Source organism: Macaca fascicularis, chromosome 8 (assembly GCF_037993035.2).
Source record: "Macaca fascicularis isolate 582-1 chromosome 8, T2T-MFA8v1.1".
NCBI lineage: Eukaryota > Metazoa > Chordata > Mammalia > Primates > Cercopithecidae > Macaca > Macaca fascicularis.
In genome coordinates this window covers 149,290,114-149,313,432 of record NC_088382.1, presented here as the reverse complement: position 1 = coordinate 149,313,432, position 23,319 = coordinate 149,290,114, and the positions used below count along the sequence as shown (strand labels likewise).

The 23,319-nt window shown below is 52.1% G+C and overlaps 1 protein-coding gene and 1 long non-coding RNA gene across 5 annotated transcripts in view; one reads left to right on the top strand and one right to left on the bottom strand.

The window, feature by feature from the left end:
* Positions 1-818: 818 nt before the first annotated feature.
* LOC135964512 (uncharacterized) lies at positions 819-5,434 on the bottom strand. The gene is made up of 2 exons (XR_012416669.1): positions 4,950-5,434; positions 819-1,753 (listed from the first exon to the last, which is right to left on the bottom strand). It is a non-coding gene; the product is annotated as an uncharacterized lncRNA (long non-coding RNA).
* KCNK9 (potassium two pore domain channel subfamily K member 9) overlaps positions 3,780-23,319 on the top strand; it is a 109,961-nt gene continuing 90,421 nt past the window's right edge. For 3 of the 4 annotated variants that reach the window (XM_005564139.5, XM_073999508.1, XM_073999509.1), the window contains exon 1: positions 3,780-5,178. In XM_005564139.5, the coding sequence (XP_005564196.4) occupies positions 4,515-5,178 (664 nt within the window). In that variant the 5' untranslated portion in view covers positions 3,780-4,514. The remainder of the gene's footprint in view (positions 5,179-23,319) is intronic. The other variant, XM_073999507.1, reaches the window with a different exon arrangement.

Below are 23,319 nucleotides of genomic sequence, written 5' to 3'. Positions count from 1 at the left end.
CTGAGAAGTCCTGCACCTGCCCCTATTTAACCCAGTGTTTCTCAAACTGTATAACCACAGAACACACTTGTTCACATTCTGAAGAGGAGGCTGGGAACCGCTGGATGAGCATGGCTGCCTGTCTTGGGAGTGCTTTTCTCTGGAATCTGACACTGGAAGTCTAAAGTTATCAACTGTACCATCAACTGTGCAAATGTCACTGGCCTTGAGAAATCAGCTAGGAGCAGTGAGGAATCTCTACATCTGGCAGGGAGGCCACTGAGGAAGGGGACACTCATCACAGCCTCTCTGTGATTTGAGGCCACTGGACTCCTTGGTGCCTCACCTTCCTTGAAAGTAAACAGGTCAGTGTTAAATCCAGGAACGGCCTTATGTGTACCCCTGTGTGCAAGATTCTCCAGCTGTTACAGACCCCAGCCAAAGACAGTGCTGGGATCAATGAGCAATGTCTGCCCCAGGCAAAGGTGGAGGGAAGGGCAGGCTGTACACCAGGATCAGTGAACCCACCTATGGCCCCACTCGCCTCTCTAGCCTTCCCCATCTGTAAAATGGGCACCCCTACCTTTTTCAAAGATGTGGGCATTAATGTGACAAAGCGTTAAATATACCCAAGGAATCAGGATGTTGTGGAGAAGCAGACAGCCCGCCTTGGCCCAGACGCACTGCGGTGATGTAGAAGAAACACTGACCTGGGAGTTGGGTCCTCCATTAGTGTGGGACCAGGATAAACTGGTGGGCCTCTCTGGGTAAGAACAGGGGCTGCAGGCACACCCACTGTGTGTAAAGAACGAAGCAAACAAGTAGGCAGCAAGCAGATAGAGTTATAAAACCATGATGTTCTTTATTAGCTAATAAGGTACATCTGTTTTCACAGAAACTGAGGTCCAAGGGAGGCCCATGTTGGGGCTGCTGGAGGGCGCAGACAGGCTGTGAACACAGCACAAGGGCACCAGCAGCACCGGGCAGGCTTGGGACCAACTGACGGTGGCTTAAGCCCACAAGAGAATGCACCTGCTCACCCCAGTTGGGTGGCTCTCATGTGTGCCACATGCCTGCATTGGGGTTCTCAAAGAGTCAGGAAGGACCCGCCTCCCTCCTCAGGTCACATATCTGCTGACAGCTTTATAACCAACCAGAGGAGGACTCTGATTGGTGGAGGTGCACCTTCACACGTCCAAGTCCAGCCAATCATCGTGGCCCTGGGGAATTCTGGACTCTGGCCACACCTCAGTTCCACATCCTTCTCCAGGGGGAGCTAGAGTTGGGACACCCAGACCCACAGGGGCTGCGAGGGAGGCAGGCATCCAGAGGCACCGCCCCCAGCCAGACTCTGGGCTGCCGTGTGGCACACACCATCCGGGATGAATGCCGGGGATGTAGGGAAGATACTTGATTGAGCCCCAGGCTTTGCTCCAAGGAGCTCCCATTCCACCCGCAGGTCCAGAGCCTTGGAAGGTGGCACATGTGGGGTGTGGATGGGCGGACCAGGAACCCTCTGCTTTCAAGGCTCAGACACTGCCTGGGAGGACCTGAGTCCACGGGTCTATTCCCACAGGTGGAAGAGAGGAAGAACCAGCGTCTGGGGGCTGGTGGGTGGCCACTCAAGGCACTCTAAGCTTGGGGCCATAAAGCAGTGGGGGTCCTCGAAGGAGCGCTAGACAGAAGCCAGGGAGAAGCTTCCAGGACTGGCTCCACATCGGAATCACTGTGGGATCCTGGGCACGTGATCCTGTCTTGCTGGAAGTTTTCCCATCTGTAAAACAAGGGGTTTGGAGTAATTCATCTCAGAGGTCCTTCCAGTACGCACACAGCGGTTGCGCTTTCCTGAAAGGCTGTATGCAAATGAAGTTCCGTAAACCAAATCTAAGTGGCTCTGCAGAGCGCGGCGTCTGCCGGTGCGCCCCTCCCCCGCCCGCGCTGCCGCGGGGACAGCCTGGACTTCCCCGCAGCGAGGCCGGCTGCGCGGCCGCCCCGTGGGTCGGAGTCCAGTGCCCCCTGGCGGCGCCGAGGCGGGCAGGCGGCTTCCGGACCGCGCGGAGGCCCGACGGCTGTGACTCAGGGGTGGCGCCGCTGCCAGGGCGGCGGGAGGCCTGACTGGGGTTCCGTCGTGGGCTGAGCCACGGCGCAATTAATTACCAGCTGCTGGGAATCCTTGTCGCCCGCTCGCGGTGACTCACCCGGCAGCCAGGCTCACTTGCCGAGCGCGGGGGCTTTGGTTTCCAAAATGAATCTGGGGAGAGTGCCTGCTCGGGGTGGGGCTCCCCGCTCCCTCGCCCCGCGCCCGCAGACCCAGCGGGGACCTGACGGCTCAGACGTAGCCCACAGCGCGGGCTCCCCTTCCCTGGTGGGCACCCGTGAGCCCTGGAAGTGGGGTGCAGAGAGTCCCAGCTGGGGGGCCTCGGTGAAGCACTGGGGTCCCAGACCCGCTGGGCCCGGGGTCCCTGAGGCCGGGGAGCCGGAGCACCGCTCCAGAGGGCGACCCACAGAGGGGCTGGTCTCCTGGAGCCCGCGAGGTGCGCAAGGGTTAGGTCTGATTCCCCAGCCACCACCTGGCCAGCTGCTAACCCGCCGCCAGGCGACCCTTTCCCACTCCATCCCTTCCTTGGCTGGGGTCAGGAGAGGAAGGGGAGCCCCGGGGTCTCTGAGGCTTGGGTCTGTCCGTTTGGAGCTCCACTGCTCCAGGCGGGATTCAGGAAGCCGGTGGTCAAGGGAAAGCCCCTCGATAGCCTAAACGGAGAGGGCGGGGAGGGGGAGGAGGCAAAGGAGGCTGAAATGGGAAGGAGATAAAGCCTGGAGAGGGCTCATCTGGAAGCAGGGAATAGGTGCGCCCCGGCCCGAGCCTCGTGTTCCTACCCCAGGTGGTCCTGAGGGGGCTTCTGCGTGGCTCAGGGCTGCATCCAGGACGCACCTTGCGCCCAGCTGTGGGGAACCAGAGTGATTATATATATATGTGTGTGTGTGTGTATTGTTTTTTTTTTTTTTTTTTTTTCTTCAGTAAAGCAACAGAGAGGGTACTGGGTCGGGGGATTGCGATGTCTTTCCCCGCTGTCCTGACTCCAAAACTGGCCGCCCATGCTGTCCTTAGCTCTCTCCAGGGAAACGACTCAGGTCTGCAGGTGCTGGCCCAAGCGGGCTGTGCCGCTGGGAGGCCAGGGGTCCGAGGCAGCCCTCGGGACCCTACCACTCCACAAGGCCATGTCCCTGGCCAATGACACGGTCCCGCGCCGGGTGGCTAGGTGGGGTGTGGGGGGTGCGGGAGACCTCGTGCACCGCTGCCGCCGCGCTCCTGTGTGCCCATGGCCCCCTCCCCTTCTGCTCCCCACTCTCCGCCCGATTTGCCTGAAGCTGCCAGCTTGCCATCTCGGGCTGAATCCCATTTTCCTCCCCCAACCCCGAGTCCCTCAAACTCTCCACCCTCCAGGGCTGCTCGCGCTCTTGGGGAGCGGGGCTAGAAGGACCCAAGCAGCCTCGTTTATCCTCCCATCCCCCGCCAAAACCCGCCGGCGGCTCCGCCCCCGCCCCCTCCCTGGCGGCTCAGGCCGCCCCTCCCGGGCTCCCTCCGCGTGCGCCCTGCGCCGCGCTGGGTCTGCAGCGGGAGCTGCCACAGCAGCCTCGCCAACTGGCTGGGGACCAGGCGGGAGGTGGCGCGCCCTGGAGGCTGCGGGAGGGAGGGAGGGAGGCCCGGCCTCGGCGTAGCCCGGCCCCCGCTCCCCGAGGCCCTCCCGCCGGAGCGGGGCTGCCAAGCGCACACACACACACACACGCACATACACACACGCGCACACACACATTCGGGCTCCCAACGGCGCGCACGCACGTAGCGCCCGGGGCAGACCAGCGCCGCGGCCGCCTCCCGGGACGCCCGGACGCCGGAGGGCCCGGACTCGCGCGCGGCTCATGCGCCCGCGCCCGCCCAGCTGCTCCGCGAGGCCCGCGGGACCCCTCCCGCCGCCGTCGCCGCGCCCGCCGCCCCCGGAGGAGCGGGCTGGCTGACCGCCACCGCGCTGTCCCCCGGCAGCCCCCGAAGCCGCTCCATCGCTGTCCCTGCTGTCCTGGGGCCGCGCCCCGCTCCCGTGCTTTGGGGGTTGAGCCGAGCAAACTTCGCGCACCGGCCGACGCCCGGCGGGGACCCCGCTGCGCACCCGCGCGCCCGGGTGGGCGCTAGGCGCGCGGACCTTTGGGGAGCCGGCTGCCCCGCCCGCTGCACCTGCTCGGCCCCCTCCCCTCTTGCAGGGGACTCCAGAGACACCGCCACTTCGCAAACTTTTCCTCCCCACCACCGAGAGGGGGCGAGGAGGGGTAAAAGGGGAAGCAGGTCCCGCGGGGCGCGCGGACCTGCAGGCTCCTTGCTGGGCGCCGCCACCCGCGAGCTGGACCCACAGGGGTACCGGGCCCCGCGGCCGCCCTCCGGCCGCTTTCTGGCTCCGGTTCCCGTCCCTGCTTTTCCCGCGGGAGCGGGGGGCGGGGTGCGGAGGGCAGCGAGGCCCGCGCGGTACCCAGCGGGGCCGCCCTGCATGGCCCTGCGCAGTGGGGCGGGCTGCTTCGGCCGGGTCTGGCGCAGGGTGTCCGGGTTCCCGGACGCCTGGCCCCGGCGCTCGAGCAGCCTCCTGTGCCTGTCCGCCTTCTCGGCTGAGCCCGGGCCCGCGCCGCCCCTGCCCCGCCAGCCGCCTCGCGGTGGCGGTGGCTGTGGCGGCCCCAGCGGAGGGGGCCCCCCCCAGCCTCCCCGCCCCCCGCCTCCCCGCTGCTGCTGCTGCTGCTGCCGCCGCCGCTTACAACTTGGAGGCGGCGGCGGCGGCGGAGGAGGAGGCGGCGGCGGCCGCCGGGCGCTGCAGTGGGACGCGCGCGGCTGTGAGCCTGCGGGACATGCCCCCCGCGCCGGCTCCTTGCTGGCGGCCATGAAGAGGCAGAACGTGCGGACTCTGTCCCTCATCGTCTGCACCTTCACCTACCTGCTGGTGGGCGCCGCCGTGTTCGACGCCCTCGAGTCGGACCACGAGATGCGCGAGGAGGAGAAACTCAAAGCCGAGGAGATCCGGATCAAGGGGAAGTACAACATCAGCAGCGAGGACTACCGGCAGCTGGAGCTGGTGATCCTGCAGTCGGAGCCGCACCGCGCCGGCGTCCAGTGGAAATTCGCCGGCTCCTTCTACTTTGCCATCACGGTCATCACCACCATAGGTAAGGGCTGGGCGCGCCGCCGGGCTCCCGCGCCCCGGGAGGAGTCCGGGGAGGCGGCTGAGCGCGCGGCGCAGGGCTGGGTGCAGGGCGTCGAGGGTTAAACGCAGCCTCCCTTGGGGGCCTTCCCGCAGCGCCCCCTCCTCTCTAGGGAGCCCCCACCTCTGCGGCGCCTCCGAGCCTCACCCTTCGGGGACCCCACCCGGTGCTCTCCACCGCGCTGGTGTCTGGGCCGGGCGTGCGAGCCCCGAGCGAGTGTGCCTGAGCCGGGAGGGCGGAGGCGCCACTTTTGCGAAGAGAGTGGAGCGCTAAGAATAATCCCATAGCAGACACCCACCCACCCACCGCCCCGGCGCGGGCTGGGCTGCGCGGGGCTCTAGAGCCTTACACTTACTACCTCTCTGGGAGTTGGAGAGGGCTGGCCTGGCACCCATGGCTCCCAGAGGGACTCAGGTGGCAGGGGAGTGCGCCTGAGGCATGGGAGGCACTGACCCTCCGTAACCCCTGGACCCCCCGGCAGGCTTCGCTGAGCTCAGATTTCATCTTTCTTCCCCGGGTCCTTTTTCTCCCTGAGTTCCAGTTCTGGAGCTTGGACTTCCCAGGCCCCTGGGAGGAGAGAGTTTGCTCTCTGGTGCTTGCGGTGGGGGTGGCAGCCCCTCAGTTGCTCTCAGTAGAGGTGGAGAGTGGGGGCAGGGCAGAACCTGCCCACTCCCTAGGCTGTGACAATGGGAAAGGCCAGTCTAGATATTGCCCACAAACCAGGGAACTTGAGCCTCAGTCACGAGAGGGGGTCCAGCTGGTAAACTGCAGGGATGCCTGCCAGCCCCACTGCCAAGGGCGCTATTCACAGAGTAGGGTCTCTGGTGGGTCCCGAGGGCAGTGTCCCCTCTAGGGCTGGGGGCTGGGAGGACTCCCAGACGTTATACTTGGAGACCTGTGGGAGCTGGGGCAGGTCCCTTCATCCGGGTGGACGCTGTGGATACCCTGCAGGGCAGGAGGCAGGGTGGTTTCTCTGTGGTTCACTTGCCCCAGTGAGGCAGGCTGCCTCTCTAGGGCCATCTCCTTGGACCTGCCAAGGCCAGTGTGTTAGTGGGGGTGGTCTGTTTCCTGCACCCCTCAGGGCTTGACACTCCTGTGCCCTGGGCAGGGACCTCTTCCTTCCCCCCTCCCTCCTTCCCAGCTCCTCCTGTCTCCCTTCTCTGGACCTCCTCTTCTAATTTCCCTCTTGATATTTTTCTTTGTCTGGAAATCTCTGCATACTGAAAAAACAGGATTTCTCAGTGCCATATGCAACAGGAAGCGCCAGCACAGGACGGCTTGTCTTTCCTTCTTGGTTGAAAATACTTTTTAGAGAGTCATCTTGTTTTAAATGTTTAATTCATTGGTGCAGGTTTTTCTGTTTGTGAAGGAAATTGTCCTTCTGTTATCTACATAATCAGCTTGGCTCTTGCTTGCCCCACGCCCTTTGCCCAGCACCCCAAATACAGATGACTCCTTCCCTTCCCACAGTGTGTTTCCAGCATCTGAGAGGGCCAGTCATTCCCATCATCTCTGGCTTTAAACTGTGGCAGTGGCACGCAGATGCACAGGGCAGTGATTCTGGAGGACAGGGGCCTGTGTGCTGGAGAGCTGGAGAGTAAGAAATACGCCTCTGAAACTGGCCACCCCTGGGGAGAGGAGAAAGCCCCAAGCCCCTTAAACATGCCTTTCGGGTTGAAGATGGAAGACAGGTGAAATTGGCTAGCATACTGGCTTCCAGTAGTAAAACAGGCACATAAAATGCTTGGCTGATCCCGAGAGTTGAGCTGCAACATTGAGGAGAGGATTGGTGTTAAAAGCAAACCCTGAAATGTGCCAGTTTTCCTTAAGAAATACATTGTTGAGACTGATGAAGTTTTTATTGAGGTCTGTTTCTGTGATTGATTCTGATTGGTAGCTTTGGGTGTATGCCTGTCACGGTTAAAACTCCAAAGAGAAGCTGTCAAGGGAAGTGTAGCTTAATGGAGGCTGTCGGCTTCGCTCAGGGCTGTGGGACTTGTACGAACAAGGGACCAGAGGCCATCTGAGGAATTCGCTGATTTTCCTTGCTTCCTTCTTTGGGCTTTCCACTGATTTTCTGGAAAGAAAGGTTGGGAAAAAATTGTGTGTGTGTGTGTGTGTGTGTGAATAAAACACAGCTCTAACACTAACATAGCTATCCTGTTGTGGAAAGACATTCAACTTGGAACCCACAGACCTGACTTGGAATCTGAATTCTGCTGTAGTGTAAAGACCATAGGGAGGGCATTCCCCAACTCCTGACCTCAGTTTCCCCACCTGTAGAAGGGATGTCTCACAATAACTACCTGACAGGCTGACTTTTAAGGTCCAGGTGAGATTCCGTGGGCTGCAGCTGCCAGGCACAGTGTGGCTGGCGCTTAGTAGGAATGGAATCTGCGCTCTTGGACGAAGCCTGATTGAGCCTCCGCTCTCTGCCGTACGAAGCTGTTTAGCAGAAGAGCTCAAATTTACAGGAAACAAAACACCTTTCCAGTTAATTCTGTTATTTTCTTTTTTTAATATAAACGCAAATTAAGGTGCTCCTAGGCCTAGAACAAAACCCGGTCCCAAGCCTTGCCCTCTAAGGATTTGTCTGCTATTGGGCAGTGATATTAATGAGTCAGGTTAATCTTCATGGGCGTTCTGATTTTTAATCTAACCTTGAGCTATTTCTTGAGCGTGCTTTAACTTTTTGTCCAAGTCTCCAAGGCTGGGACGGGAGCCGCTAGTGCTGGGCAGCCACGAATGAAGGCTTCTTCTCAGATGCAGCTATTAGCTTGCTCTGTGAGATGGATTTTTAAAACGTATGTAATTACCACTTCGCGTTGAATCTGTGGCCGCGCCTTCCTAAAAGGCTTTGGAGGGATATTACCCTGAGTCCCGCCCCGGCTCTCTGGGGATCCCAGGACATGGTGACCACTGTCATAACCAGGGAAGAACGGGAGTCCAGCTGGGCCCCGCAAAGGATAAACTCAGTTACATCATTTATCAGGCTCTGTTTCCATTCCTCCCCATTTGCTTCCTTTGATGTCTGTGCCACTTGTAGCTATTTCCGCAGAGATTATGTTTAGTTCTAAACTTGTGAAGTGCTAGACCTTTGCATGGGAGACCCTCGTATGTACCCTGTAGTTTCCTTTTGATTAGGGGTTCAGTCTTATCTGCCCCCCAACCCCCAACCCACCACCTGTTGGTGGAAGTGATGAAAGTCAGGAGTGCTGGGCCAGGGTCTGGACAGGGGTGGAGGAGTTTTATTTGGATTTGGCCTGCTTGGGGCTAAAGCTCAGTTGTGTAAGGGACCCCGGGAACATACATGTGAACTCCCTACAGTAGGCGCTTTAGCATCTCCCCACAATCTAACAGAGTTGCAGTCTCCATGACACTTCTTTTTCCAATCTAACATCTGTGACCTGAGCTGTTATCACCTTCAGGATCATTAAAAAAGAAGAAACCATGCTTAGAAATCAGGTCTCATCTGCAGAGTGTGGAGGACAATTTAAAATCGGGTTTGGGCAGGGAAGGAGAGGTGGGTTTTTCCTTTTCCTGCTACAGTTTGCAGGAAGGGGAGCCGTACATCAGGGGCAGTATTTCCCCAGAACCTCAGGCCCAGCTGAAGCTAGGAGTGGTTGCTGTGGGAGTTGAGCTGACTGGCTGGGGGCAAAGTACATTCTGAGAAACAGCTTTGGGGCTCCTGGAGGTGCCTTGCCCCCAGGCCTGTACCTGCTGGAAACAGAGTGCCTTGGGATAGCTTCCTTTTCTCATTCATAAACGGCACCTTCAACAGACTTTTTGTGAAACAGACAGCATTTTCCATTTTTTTCCTGGCACTCTTGGTGTGGTTTTTGGTACACAGTTCATACTCTGTGCGAGCACCTGGCCCTGCCTGGCCTGTGCTGCTCCAAGGCTCTGAGGCTCTGGGGACAGTCTAGATGACAAGATAAGGTCTGGCCTTGAGCAAAGAGGAGGGAGCTGGAAACCCAAACAGTTGGTTGCAGTCCAGGGGCAGCTAACCCCAGTGGCTCCTTGAACCCGTTCCCTGCCATCCTGCTTAACACATGCAGGGGTGTGCTCCTTGGTTGGCTCTTTGAACCCATCTTACAGGTGCTTGCCCCCCAAGAAGTCTTCCCAGCCTTTGCTCTCACTGCCTCCCTCAGTCCCAGCCTTTTTCTTTAATAAGCACTATGTTTTCTGCTCCAGGCCCTAACTGTGTGTGTTTTCCCTGCAGGGCCAGGACAATGCCTGGGCCAGAGTGGGCTTCTTGGAAGGGCTGCAGAATACAAGCAGCCCCAAGCAGACCCCACAGGCTGGTGCCAGAGGAGCACGGAGCCTCCACACGCATGCACTCACCTCCCTCACTTTATAGATCAGGAAACTGAGGCAGATAAGGCCACGCACACTAAGGCAGAAGGTCTTGAACTCTGTGATGCAGTTGGGATCTCCTTACTGAAGGCTCCAACCGTGGTGTTTTCCCTGGGGCCAGGGCTGGGCTCGCAGAGTAGTCCATCATGTTTTTCCTTCTCCCTTTTTAGCTCTACCCTTTGGTAAAACTGCCCAGCAGACCCAGATGAGGGGCTGCCAGTGCTCCATGGGGTGGACCCAGAGGAGTAGGGCCTCCTGGGTAATGTTCAGCAGAGTAGCTGGCCACGCTGGTGAGCCAGGAGATGCCTGTGGGCAGCTCCTCTCCCCCAGACCCTTCTCAGACCTGGGCTCACTTAGCCCTGGGCCCTGTAGGAAGCACTGCCTCTTTATAGATGTCATGGATGAGGCAAAGAAATGGGGCAGAAGTGGGGTTTCTTCTGATTCTGGGGTACATCAAAGAGGCATCTCGGTATGCAGAGACACCCAGCATGGTGCTCTGAGGAGGGGTGGGAATCAGGTGAGACCCAGGAGTTGGAGATACCCATTGCCTTCACCTACTCTTTCCTGGGTCACTTTCATCAGTGGAGTCTAAGGAGGTCAGAGCAGTAGGTGAAACAGGCCTCAGTATATGCCTCTTCCTCCATGCAGCGGTTATTCACACCTCCATCTCTCCATTTACAGTGTACTCACTTAGTCCTCCATGCACCTGCTTATTCACATATCCATCCACCCACCTACCCAGCTATCTACCATACATCTGCCACCCATCAATCCACCCATCTACACATCCATCCATCTGTCCCCATCCATCCTCCCATCCACCCACTTATCCATCCATCCATCCATCCATCCATCCATCCATCCATCCATCCATCCATTCACCCGTCCACTCACCCATCCACCATTCATCTACCCACCATCCATCTATCCATCCACCATTCATCTACCCATCCATCCATCTACCATTCACCCATCTACCCACCTACCCACTCACCCATCCATACACCCATCTACCCACTCATCCAACCATCCACCATCCATCTGTCCACCCACCCATCTATCCATCCATTCATTTACCATTCATCCACTATTTATCCATCCACCTACCCATCCATCCACCATCCATCTGTTCCCCTACCCATCCACACATCCATCAATCCATTCATTCACCATGCATCCCTCCACCCATCTATCTATCCACCATCCATCCATCCACCCATTCATCCTCCTACCCACCTACCCATCCATCCATCTATTCATCAAACCACCCACTCCTTCATCCATCCACCCATTCACCTACTTATCCATCCATCCATCCATCCATCCATCCATTCATCTACCCACCCACTCCTTCATCCATCTACCCATTCACCTACTCATCCATCCATCCATTCATCCACCCACCAACCCACTTACCCATTTATATCCATTTACCCACTCATCCATCCATCCATCCATCCATCCATCCATCCATCCATCCACCCACCCACCCACCCACTCATCTATTCACCCACCCATCCACCCACTCACTCACCCATCCATCCATCCGTCTATTTATCCACCCATTCATCCTTCTGTGTATTCCCTCTCTTCTTCCCTCCCTCCTTCCCTCTCTCCTTTGTGTGCTCAGTGGGTCCTCAACTCACTTGCTTATTGGATGGATTTCTGCCCCTGTCTTTCCATGTGCTGGGTGGGAGCCCTGTGCTGGTGGGAGGCACACAGTGGTGAGCAGGCACAGTACCCTGACTAGAGCCTCAGTGTTAATGCCTCAGTGGCCTCCATGAAGGATCTCCAAGATGTTCTAGCCCCATCTCCTTCCTGTAAATGGTGAGCCAATCCCAATTACTCGTGATTTTTAAGCATTTTTATTTAAGTATAACGTTCTTATAGAAAAGTGCACATTTCACAAATGTATTGCTCAGTGAATTCTCATAAGGAAATCTTGTCCATGTAACCAGCACTCTGAACAAGAGACAAAACATTACTAGTACCCCAGAACCCCCCAACACTAGTCATCTCAAATGCCTCCAGTGGTAAAGAGCTCATTATGTAACACATAATGAAGTGGTGGTGGATGTGTTTAGATGAATGTTGAGATGGTCTCTTGTGGGGTTCTGATCTGGTGAGGAGAGGTGTGTGCATGTGGGTTGGGGTGGCTTCTCTTCAAGGGGCTGCTTGTCTCTATAGTGGTCACCCGAGGAGGAACCAGCAGATGTACATTTAGAAACTGGAACATGGGGGGCTTAAACCTGGAAAATGAGAGGGATTTTAGCCCACAGATGCGAAGCTGAGCCTGGAGTGGGAACAGCATGCTACAGTGGCCCAGGGAGCTGGTCCCAGAGGGTTGGCCCCTCTGACTCAGACTGCAGCAAGCAGCTCCAGGCTGTGTGTACACCAGCCACCCAGAGGATGAGGGAAACATGGAGAAAGAGATACAATGCTGGTTCTCAGCAGAGCCCCAGGAACTAGGAGGCAACCAGCCCAGGTAGGCTGGGCTGATAAAAGAAAGGCAGTGGGCATTCTTGAGAGAGCCCCACAGGCAGAGGAATTCTGGGACCCGAGAATTGGAGGAGGGTCCTTCCCACCTCCAGATGGAGCACCCTGCCATGGCCAGCCTGAAGGAGCCTGGAGTCTGGGGTCCCTTTCCTCAAGGGATTTTGTCGTGAGGGTCTCTTTTTCTTCCCATCCCCACCTGGGGCTCCACCTGTAGAAAGCTCTCCCTTTTTAGGTCAGGGCACTCACTGTGTAGCTTATGATCCTCCGAAGGGAGGGCTGAGTGGAGCTTGGCCTCCCTCCTGTTCTGTAACAGCCTGTAGGGATTTGGGGATAGCCTTGGGCTCCCGAGTTTCTTCCAATAATGCCATTTGTAGCCAGTTCCTCTCCTCTGAGCAATTTTAGCCTGTGTGTGCTTTCCCAGTCCAGTCTGAGCATTCAGGGAGAGCTGACCATCATCTCCTCTTGTCTACACAATATACTTCTGTTAATGTCCTCAGTTGGTATACTAGCTTTTCTGGGTAGCCCCTTCCTGCATTAACTTGTTTTGAGCACATGTACTTCCATTTTGTGCTACTAAGCAAAAGTGTCCCTGTCTTGCATTGGTATGGTCCCGAATACAAACCCTGCCATTGACACTTCAGCACAAAACAGAATTATGTGCTAGGGACCAAGAAAGGAAGAGATGGTTGATGGAAAAATTCATGGCAGGGAAGATGAGAAAATTCAGGCGCATCTGTGAGTGTGTTGGCCTGGCTTGTCAGGACACCGTGGGCGGATGTCAACCTCGGGGCCTGAAAGTCCCTCCAGCTCAGTTTGCTGGCCTCAGCCCAACCATGCCCTTGCATGAGGTCTTGGAGTCAACCAGCCCTGAGTGATGGAAGACCCTGGCCGAGGAGTGGCTGCTCGAAGGTGGTACTAGGTGAGTGGGGTGGACCTGCCCTGAGTCGTCCTCATCCTTATCACAACTTGAGCCCTGGGAGGGACCAGTAGGTGGCAATGGGGTGGAGGGAGGGGGCCGGAGTAGAGGAGGGTGGGCTGGAGCTTGGGGTGGCGGGTGGTGGGTGGAATGTTGGTGTCAGGGATGCTGGGCCAGGCATCTGGAGACTGGGTAGCAGGTCCCTACCCTACCCCTGGTCAGCCATCCAGTGAATGGGCCATGATGCCATCTGTTGCCTGGGCAGGATTTCAGGGGCTCCTCTGTGGCCTCTCTTGTGAAGGCACACAGCTGGGAAGCAGGCAGGCCCGGGGTGCCAGTGCCTTGCAGGGTGGCTCACATCTGGCTTGTGCCCCATCCCAGAAGCCCAATCCCAGGCACACTCCTTAAGCCTGGGCTCCCTCATCTATGAAATGGGGACGGAGAGCTCAGAATTTGTGTCCTTGTAAGGATGGGAGGAAATGTATCTGAAAGGTTTCCTCACCTCCTCCACCCAGGAGCTGACGAGTGGCAGCTTTGTTGTGACGGTGGTCATTTGGGCACGCTCATTAGGGGACAGTCACCTGGGTCTGGTTGTGCTCTGTCCACTCTCGGCAAATTCACTTTCAACTTCCCCTCACCACTTCCTCACCACCCCCCTTTCTGCTGCCGCCCAACCCCTGATCCTAATCTCATGGCCCCAGTCCTAGCAAGGGGCCACCTGAGGCCCCCTCTGACTGAGAAATGCTCCTCAGAAATGGAAATGCTGCTACCATCCAGTGGACAGGAGCTGGGATGGTGTCAAGCCGGGGGCTTTGGGGGCCCCAGGCTGCATTCAAGGTGTCTCTGTTGGATTGGTATGGACTCAAATACAAGCCCTGGCTCGTTCAAGGAGTAAGATTTCCCCAACTCAGTTCTGTTGGGATACTATGGCTTCCTGGGACATCACCTTCTACTCCACCACTGCAATGACCTTTAAAAGCCCATGGCTGCCATCTTCCCCCTGCCCCAGACCCCAGCAGCTCCCCATCCCCTGCAGAGTCAGACCCAGGTCTTTAGCTCGCAGCCCTTTTCATCCTCCAGCCCTGCCCAGGCCCTGTGACCACAACTTCTGCCCTGTGTCCAGCTCTGCCTTCCTCTTTTCCCCAATTGTCCTTTATCCTCTTGAGCAAAGGACTTGTTTCTTTGCTCCCCAGCCCACTGTGCCTCAGTCTCCTGAGTAGCCATCCGGATTCCCCAGGGGCTGCTGGTCTCAGGCTCCCCTGCACCTGGCCAGGCCCACAGCAGGTGCTCAGGGAAGGCTGGCTGGATGCTGGCTTGTACTTCTGGCTCCCCGAGAGCAGGAGCGGCTGAGAGCTGAGCAGTTTAGGGTGACATCTTTCTGCCTGGTTGTGCCTCGGGACCACTGGGCAGGTGCAGGACAGGCTGCAGCCTTTTGAACTAAAGCTGTTGCTTTTAATGGAAGACGACAGGTTAGGGATCCATCCTGCTGAGTGGGGGAGCTTCTCACTCAGGCTTAGATGTGTGATCTTGGTCCCCAAGGCCACCTGCTGGTGCCAGGCCTCTGTGAGTCTGCAGGGCATCTGGCAGGAAGAGATGCCTACTTGTGAAATAGACATTGGCTATCACTGGCCCTGTCAGACATGTGAGGTGCAGCCCACTCAGGAAGGTGAGAGGCCTTTACCTGCGGCTGATGGGCACACAGTGCACCTGTGGTGTTTGTCAGAGGTGTGGAAGACAGGCATACATCTGGGATGAGCTTGTCAGGTGGGGCTGGGGTGAAAACTCAGGTGAAGTTGCGGTAAATCTCTCAGGTGGGCCTGGGGTGAGCCTCTCAGGTGAGCAGGGTGAGCTGCTCAGGTGGGGCTGGGCTGGTCTGCTCAGGTGAGCAGGGTGAGCTGTGTGATATAGAGAACTGTGGGGTGGACACTTGGTTTCTACATTTGAAGCAGAAGCTCTAGGCAGCATTTTATGTCAGGGCAGCATGGGTGCATTGCCCCGTGTAGTCTGGAAACAGGCAGTGCCAGGCCACTCATGGGTGCCAGGGTGTGGGCATTCAGTTGGGCGTGGGTGGGAGCTGCTGATACCGGGTGGCCCTAGGCTGAGCTTACTTGGGCCGCAGGGAAGGGCCCAGCACAGGGATGCCGTGGGGCCTGGGAGAAGATTCCCCAGTGAGTCTGGCCTTGATGAGAGGCTCTCCCTGTGCAGTTTCCTGGAGATAACTTCTTTGACAGCACCGAAGTGCTGAGGAGCTCTTGCAGTTGGGGAAATTGGTCTGGTGTCTGTTTGGGACAGTGTTCAGGCCATAGGTATCCAAACACTAGGGAGGGGGAAGCCAGTGTGTGTTGGTTCCCCAAATAACTTTTATACTATGGGAAAGGGAAGGTTGGCAAGCCACGGCAGAGTGTTTCATGAAAGGGAGGAAATTCCCCATGACTCTCCTGCGACCCCCATGATCACGTCCAAGAATGGCTTCAGCATACCATGTTCACCTTCTTGTCATTTCCCAAAGGTGCTTGCTGACTTTATCATTTCATTAGAGTGGATCATGTAGAGATCATGTTCAGGTGCCTCTAGCAGAAAACCCAGGTAACAAGGACTTGAGCAAACAGCTGTTTTCTCTTTCTTGGTTGCAAAGTGTGGGGCAAGCAGATGGGCTGACAGGTGGCTCCACAATGCCTTGAGAGCGCAGGTTCTTTCCAGCTTTCTGCTCAGTCATCTTAGCTTGGCTTTTGTCCTCTGGTTGGTGTCTCATGGTTCCATGGTGGCTGCTCCACCTCCAGCATCCTCTCCAGCATCCCTCCTGGCAGGAAGAAGAGGAAGAATACAAGTCAAAGGCATGCACCAGCTGAGCCTGCTTCTTTCTAAAGAACCTTCCTGGACGACCCACCCAACGGCTTCTACTTATATCTCATCAGCCGGGACTATGTCTTATGACCAACTCTAGCTGCAAGAGAACCTGGAAAATGGGGCTTTCTGCTTCTCAAAGCAAGGTGGGGTGCGGCTGGTGAGGAGGGGGTGGAGTCAGGTGTTGGGAGGTACCCACGGGGTCTGTGGTGATAATGCACAGCATTTCAGAGCCCCTTTTCTCTTTAAGTTTACATCACACATTACCTTGAGTTTCCACAGAGTGAAGGGGAATGATTTTAATGGCTATATATCCACTGAATGAATGGACACTTAACTATTGAACCATGCCTCTATTTGTAATGATTTAATGTATTTTTTCTTTTTTTAGGCTAACTATTGATAATACTTTGTTGGACATCTCTGTGTGTGTGGATTCCGTGAGGTCCTCCTTTAAGGGTTTGCTGGCTGTAGTGGGATCAGCACATCAGAGGGCACAGCACTCAGTTGTGTTACTATGTTGTTTCCATCAACAGCTGTACAAGCAGGGGTGGGTCTTCTAGCTTCACTGCAACTTCAGCAGCCCTCGGCAATGTCGAAAAAGTTTCTGATGTTCTTACTATTTCAGAATGTTTTCCTAGCGGTCTTCAGGTGGCCTTGGAAAGGCAGCTGGGACAAGCTCATGTGGAGCTGGAAAGCTGGTGTCCACAGTGAAATCCTTGCTCACCGCAGACACAGCCAGTCCAGGGGGATCTGCAGTGTACTTGTGGACACATGAAATGAGGAGGGGGAAGAGAAGGGAGCCTGCAGACCCATTTCAGCTCCAGGGATGGAAACAGTTTGCCTTGGCAGTCTGGCCCAGCTGACTGGCTCTGGTCACTGGAACATTGTACCAAGAAGCAGTCTCAGTGGGGAAGGGTGCCATCTGTGATTGATTAGTCATGTCTGACATGGGTATGGGTCAGGCAGTGGTAGCGTGTTTGCCACATATGCCCACCCTGGGCTAGTGGAAGAATTTCAGAGGTGGATACCTTTTCATCACTATGCCAGGAATGATATCACTATGGATAATTGCTTGACCTGGGTGTGATCTAGTTTACAAGACAGGTTCCCATCCACAACTATCTTTTATCCATTAACAAGACTATGAAATAGGGTCAGTGGTTACCTGGTTACGCTGATGAGACTCTGAGAGATCTGGTGACTTGCCCAAGGTCATGAAGTGGAGCTTAGGACTTGAACCCAAATCTGTCCTCAAGCTTGATGTGGTCTCCATTACACCCACAGACGGTCCAGGGTGTGGTCCCAGACACTGTCCCTCTGCCTGGGGGGGTACAGGAAGAATTAAGAGCTGGGATACAGGAAGGATCAGCCTCAGTGATTATCACCTGACAGTCAAGATAACTCAGAAGTCATCTGGTCCCACCCTCTCAGGATGGCAGCATCACTGAACCTTCCAGTGATAAGGAGTTCACTGCCTCACTCATAGGGAAAGGCAGATGTGGCAACAGTTTTAAAATAAAAGGTCAAAATAACTCTCATTGGTTTGTCTTAGTTCTCCTGACCAGAGCTCCCCAGGATAAGTGTGACCACAATTCTCTTACCACAACCAAAGAGTTATTGTTTATGGCACGCCCGTGGGATTCTGTTTTTTTTACAGCCACTAGCTCAACTAATTCCATCCTCTCAACAACCCTATAAAATAGATATTTTCATGTATCCCCATTTTACAGATGAGGACCTAGAAGATCAGAAAGAGTAAGCAACTTGCCTAGGGTCATGTAGCTAATAAGTGGCAGAAAGGAGTTATGCCTAGGAAGTCTGACTTCAGAGTCTGTGCTATGTTGTTACATACAGTGTCTTTTCACCTGCATCAGTTAGCTAGTGACGTGTAACAAATCATCCACAAACACAGAGGCTGAAAACAACCACTGTCTATTACTGTTCACAGTCTGAGGCTCAGCTAGGCAACTTTTACCCACTACTGGTCTGCAGGCTGATGGGGAAAGCTCTGCTTCAAGTCATTGCATGTTTTTCACTCAATGATGGCAAAGGCACAGGAGAGCAGCAAAAGCAAGTGACGACTTTTATGCCAAGACACTGCTGTGATGATGTCACTTCTCCCACATACCATTGGCCAGAGCAAGTCATGTGATGAAGGCCAAAGTCAAAAGGTGGGAAATACATCCTGCCCACAATGAGCCCAAAGTAATGGTACAGTGTCTCAGCCTGCCGACTGACCATGCCTCTTGCCAAGTCCCTCCTGCCATCCGCTCGTCACCATGATTTCCTTCCTGGTGTAGTGGAGGGCATAGCTTTGGTTTCCAAGTGGGTTCAAATCCTGCCCATTGCATAACTCTCAGTTGATGTGCTGTTTTCTCATCTGTAAAATAGACAGTCCACAGTCTACCTTTGGATTAGTTTCAGTTTGCTGGGGCTGCCATTACAAAGTAAGACAGGTTGACTTAAGCAGCAGCAAATATTTTTTCTCACAGTTCTTCAGGCCTGAAGTCCCAGATCAAGGTGTCAGCAGGTTGATTTCTTCTGATACCTTTCTTTTTGGCTTGTGGATGATCATCTCCCTGTGTCTTCATACAGCCATCCCTCTGTGCATGTCTGTGGTCCTAATCTCCTCTCCTTATAAGGACACCAGTCAGATTGGATTAGGGCTCACACGAAGGGCCTCATTTTACCTTAGTTTTTCCAAAAACAGTTACATCCAGAGGTCCTCGGGGTTAGGATTTCAACATATGAATTTGGGGTGAGGCAACATGATTCAGCCCACAGTAACCTCCTAGGACTGCTGTGAGGATTAAGCGAGATCAGGGGGATGAAAGCACCTAGTTCAGGGCCCATCACATAGAAGTCACTCAGCACATGTTGCTTTTCTGCCAAATCCCATGTATGAATCTGAGTTTATCTTACTATGGTCAAGAAGACTTTGTTGTCCAAACATGTTAATTAATCTATTGTTACTTATCAAAATCTGACCATCTGCTAGGCTGAAAGCCTACCATGGTGGAGTGGACCCAACCCAGGATCAGTCATTGATATGGTTTGGCTCTGTGTCCCCACCCAAATTTCATCTCAAATTGTAATCCCCATGTGTCAAGGGAGGGAAGTGATCGTATTATGGAGCAGTCCCAGGCTGTTCTCATAATAGTGAATGAGTTCTCACTAGAGCCGATGGTTTTAAAGTGTGGTACTTCCTCGTTCTTGCACTCAGTCTTTTCTGCCGCCTTGTGAGGAAGGTGTCTGCTTCCCTTTCCACCACGACTGTGAGTTTTCTGAGGCCTCTCCAGCCATGTGGAACTGTGAGTAAATTAAACCTGTTTTCTTTAAATTATCCAGTTTCAGGTATTTCTTTATAGCAGTGTGAGAACAGATTAAGGCAGTCATGGAGGGACCTGAGTTCAAATCCCTCATCTACCTTTTATTAGCTGGGGTACAGCAAGTAAACCATTTTTTTGCTCTCATCCTCAGCATCCTTATTTGTAGGGTATGGGTGATCCTATCTCCTTTAGCATGTTTTGAGTTCTATGAAGTCTACTGTGCTTTTAAACTTTTTCTTAACTGGATTTAAAAACTGGTAACATATAATACCTCTGTAATTTAAACATACAAACACATTAATGTTAGGTTTTTGGTGTGATTATTATTATGACTGTATATAATAAATGAGTACTTATATTTAAGAGATAATGATGCATGTATAAATGAAATGTCTGGGATTTGCTTTAAAATAACCTGAATCACACGGGGAAGTGGATGGGGGTTTAGATAAAACAAGATTGGCCTTGAGTTGTTGATTGCTGAAGCTTAAGTATTCATATCTGGGAGTTATATTTTTCTCTACCTTGATATATGTGTGTGTGTGTGTGTGTTTGTGTGTGTGTGTGTGTGTGTGTGTATATATATATATATATATGCTATGTATGAAAATCTACATAGTGAAAACTTGAGAAAAACTAAACAAACATAGCATAGAAGTAGAAGCCTCCTGTCATGGTCCAGCCCCTTAGCCCCACATCTAAGAGGTGACAACTAGCAGCAGGTTGCTGCATAGAAGAGGATGAAATACTTGGCTCTGTTGCAGGCTCTGGCATGCACATGTGTTTTCTTTGGCTCTTACATTCTTTGAAAATATTTGGAATTAGTTGTCAACATTTATTAATCTTTTAAAAGAACCAGCTCTTGGTTTTATTATAGGAGGTTATCTATTTTATTGATTTTTTGCTTTTATTGTTATTATACACTTAATTTGCATTCTTTAGGTTTATTTATTTTTTTCCTCCCTTTGTGCACTGATAGTTACTAGGCTTTCTCGTATTACAAATAAATTCACTAAAGGCTATATGTTTTCCTCTGTGTGCGCCTTTGGCTGCATCCCATAGGTCTCTCATTATCATTTGTTTGTAAATAATTTGCAAGTGAGTTTTTTTTTTCTTTAATCCAAGGGTTATTTGAAGTGTGTGTTTTAAAGTTATACACAAAACACACATGCATACACACACACTTTTGTTAGCAAAATGATTAGGTAGGAGAATGAGTTTTGGAGCCAGACTGCTTGTGTATTATTCTGTCTTGGTCATTTACTAATTGTAATGTAATTACGTGGACGTGCATTTCAGCCCTCTGTGCCTTGGCTTTTGCAATCTATGAAATGAGGATGATAACAACAACAATAATAGACCTCAAGGTTGTTGAGAAAATTAAGTTAGTTCTTGTATTTTGCACATTTAAAATAGCTAATGTGCATTTTTTCATATGTCTGTTGGCTGCATAAATGTCTTCTTTTGAGAAATGTCTGTTCATATCCTTTGCCCACTTTTTGATGCGGTTGCTTTTTCTTGTAAATTTGTTTAAGTTATTTGTAGATTCTGGATATTAGCCCTTTCTCAGATGGATAGATTGCAAAAATTTTCTCCCATTCTATAGGTTGACTGTTCGATCTGATGATAGCTTCTTTTGCTGTGCAGAAACTCTTTAGTTTAGTTAGATCCCATTTGTCTATTTTGGCTTGTGTTGCCATTGCTTTTGGTGTTTTAGTCATGAAGCCTTTGCCCATGCCTATGTCCTGAATGGTATTGCCTAGGTTTTCTTCTAGGGTTTTCATGGTGTTCGGTCTTACATTTAAGTCTTTAATCCATCTTGAGTTAATTTTTGTATACAGTGTAAGGAAGGGATCCAGTTTCAGCTTTCTACACATGGCTAGCCAGTTTTCTCATCAACACTGGTCATCAGAGAAATGCAAATCAAAACCACAATGAGATACCATCTCACACCAGTTAGAATGGCGATCATTAAAAAGTCAGGAAACAACAGATGCTGGAGGGGATGTGGAGAAACAGGAACGCTTTTACACTGTTGGTGGGAGTATAAATTAGTTCAACCATTGTAGAAGACAGTATGGCGATTCCTCAAGGATCTAGAACTAGAAATACCATTTGACCCAGCAATCCCATTACTGGGTATATACCCAAAGGATTATAAATCATGCTACTATAAAGACACATGCACATGTATGTTTATTGCGGCACTATTCACAATGGCAAAGACTTGGAACCAACCCAAATGTCCATCAATGACAGATGAGATAAAGAAAATGTGGCACATATACACCATGGAATACTATGCAGCCATAAAAAAGGATGAGTTTATGCCCTTTGCAGGGACCTGGATGAAGCTGGAAACCATAATTCTCAGCAAACTATCACAAGGACAGTAAACCAAACACCTCATGTTCTCACTCATAAGTGGGAGTTGAACAATGAGAACATGTGGACACAGGGAGGGGAACATTATACACTGGGGCCTGTTGAGGGGTTGGGGGCTGGTGGAGGCATAGCGTTAGGAGAAATACCTAATGTAAATGACAAGTTGATGGGTGCAGCAAACTAACATAACACATGTATACCTATAGCACATGTAACAAAACTGCACATTGTGCACATGTACCCTAGAATTTAAAGTATGATAATAAAAAATAAATAAATAAAAATAAAATAGCTAATGTCTTTCAAGTGTTCACTATCTGTAAGGCATATTTATAATGCACAATTTCTATATTTTAAAATTTACAGGACTTTTTCTTTGTAGTGCAATGATTAATTTTTGTTGAGTTCTGTGAACATTTGAAAAGAACATTTATTTCTTTTTTGTGTATAAAGTTCTACACAAACCTATTAAATCAAACATATTTGTTACGTTAATCAAATCCTTTTCAAAGTCTGAAAACTGGTGATTCCTGGCTAAATCAGCTTGCACACATGTTGGGTTTAGCACATATAGTGTTTAAATTATCATTATTTTATTAACTTTTATGCCTTAAATGGAGCATGTGCTCTGTCTAGTTCACCATAGTCCCTAGCATCATTATATCAGGTCATCTCACTCATTTGCTTTAGGTGCCTCACTCTATAGGCATTTTGATATGTATCTCTTGCTTTATAACCTGATTATAATTATTTGGTCTACTTAATTTCTGAGGGAGATCCCTTAGTATCTCTACCAGTGCTTGGTCACTGTAGCTTGTCTGTTTCTCCTTGTATTTCTGACAATTTTAGTTTTATGTTTTTTGAAGCTATGTGGTTGGATGCATAAAGGTTTATGTTTGTTGTTATTTCTTCTTGGCAGAGATAAGCTTGCCTATGTAAAACAAGCTTTTCTATTATATTTGATCCTTTTGCCTTTTTTTTCTCCTTGATCTTATTGCTGTGCCTGCTTTTTTTAAAATTAGCATTTGTTATATACATGTTCATATTTTTAGCTTATTTTTACCGTTTTTCTTCTAGAAAAGTTTTTGACATGGCTTATAACAAAAGACATAAAAATAAGGTATAAAGTTAGTCCCAAAATATGAGTTGTGTGTGTGATTCATGTATACTAACCTTCATATTGGCTGTGATACAGGTTCACATTTACTTGTGGCTTACAAGGAGAGAAGACAGAAAGAAAATATGTCAAAAATTATAACTGCTATCAGAAATGTGTGGTGCTAAATTGCACAAAAGAATGTGCTCTCATGCCTTCACTGAATGTTCACCAAGTAATGTTGTATTAGTGTGAGGAACATCAAAGAGGACTACACTGAAATGTGGCTGACTTGGAAACATCCAGGGCCATGGAGTTCTCAGGGCATGTCTGGGTGGGATGTCCGGTGAGTGATGGTGTGGTCTCTGGGGTACACTGTCCAGGGCCACCTGGGACCTGGGCTTCTTTGATTTTTTGGCTTTGTCTCCCTTAGTGTGCTGGCATTTGTACTTGGGTTTATCACATCTCTGTTCCAGGCAGGAATAAGGAGGGGGCAAAGGTTGCAAGGGTTACGCCAGTTGAGATTGTCCTTTTAACAAACTTTCCGGGAAGCCCCACTCAGCAATTTGCTCCTCTACCCCATCGGCCAAGGGTGGGCCGCATGGCCACACTTAGACCCATCATTGGCAGATGACTGGGAGAAGGAGGTGTGGCGGCATTTCCCATCTCATGCCTGCCTT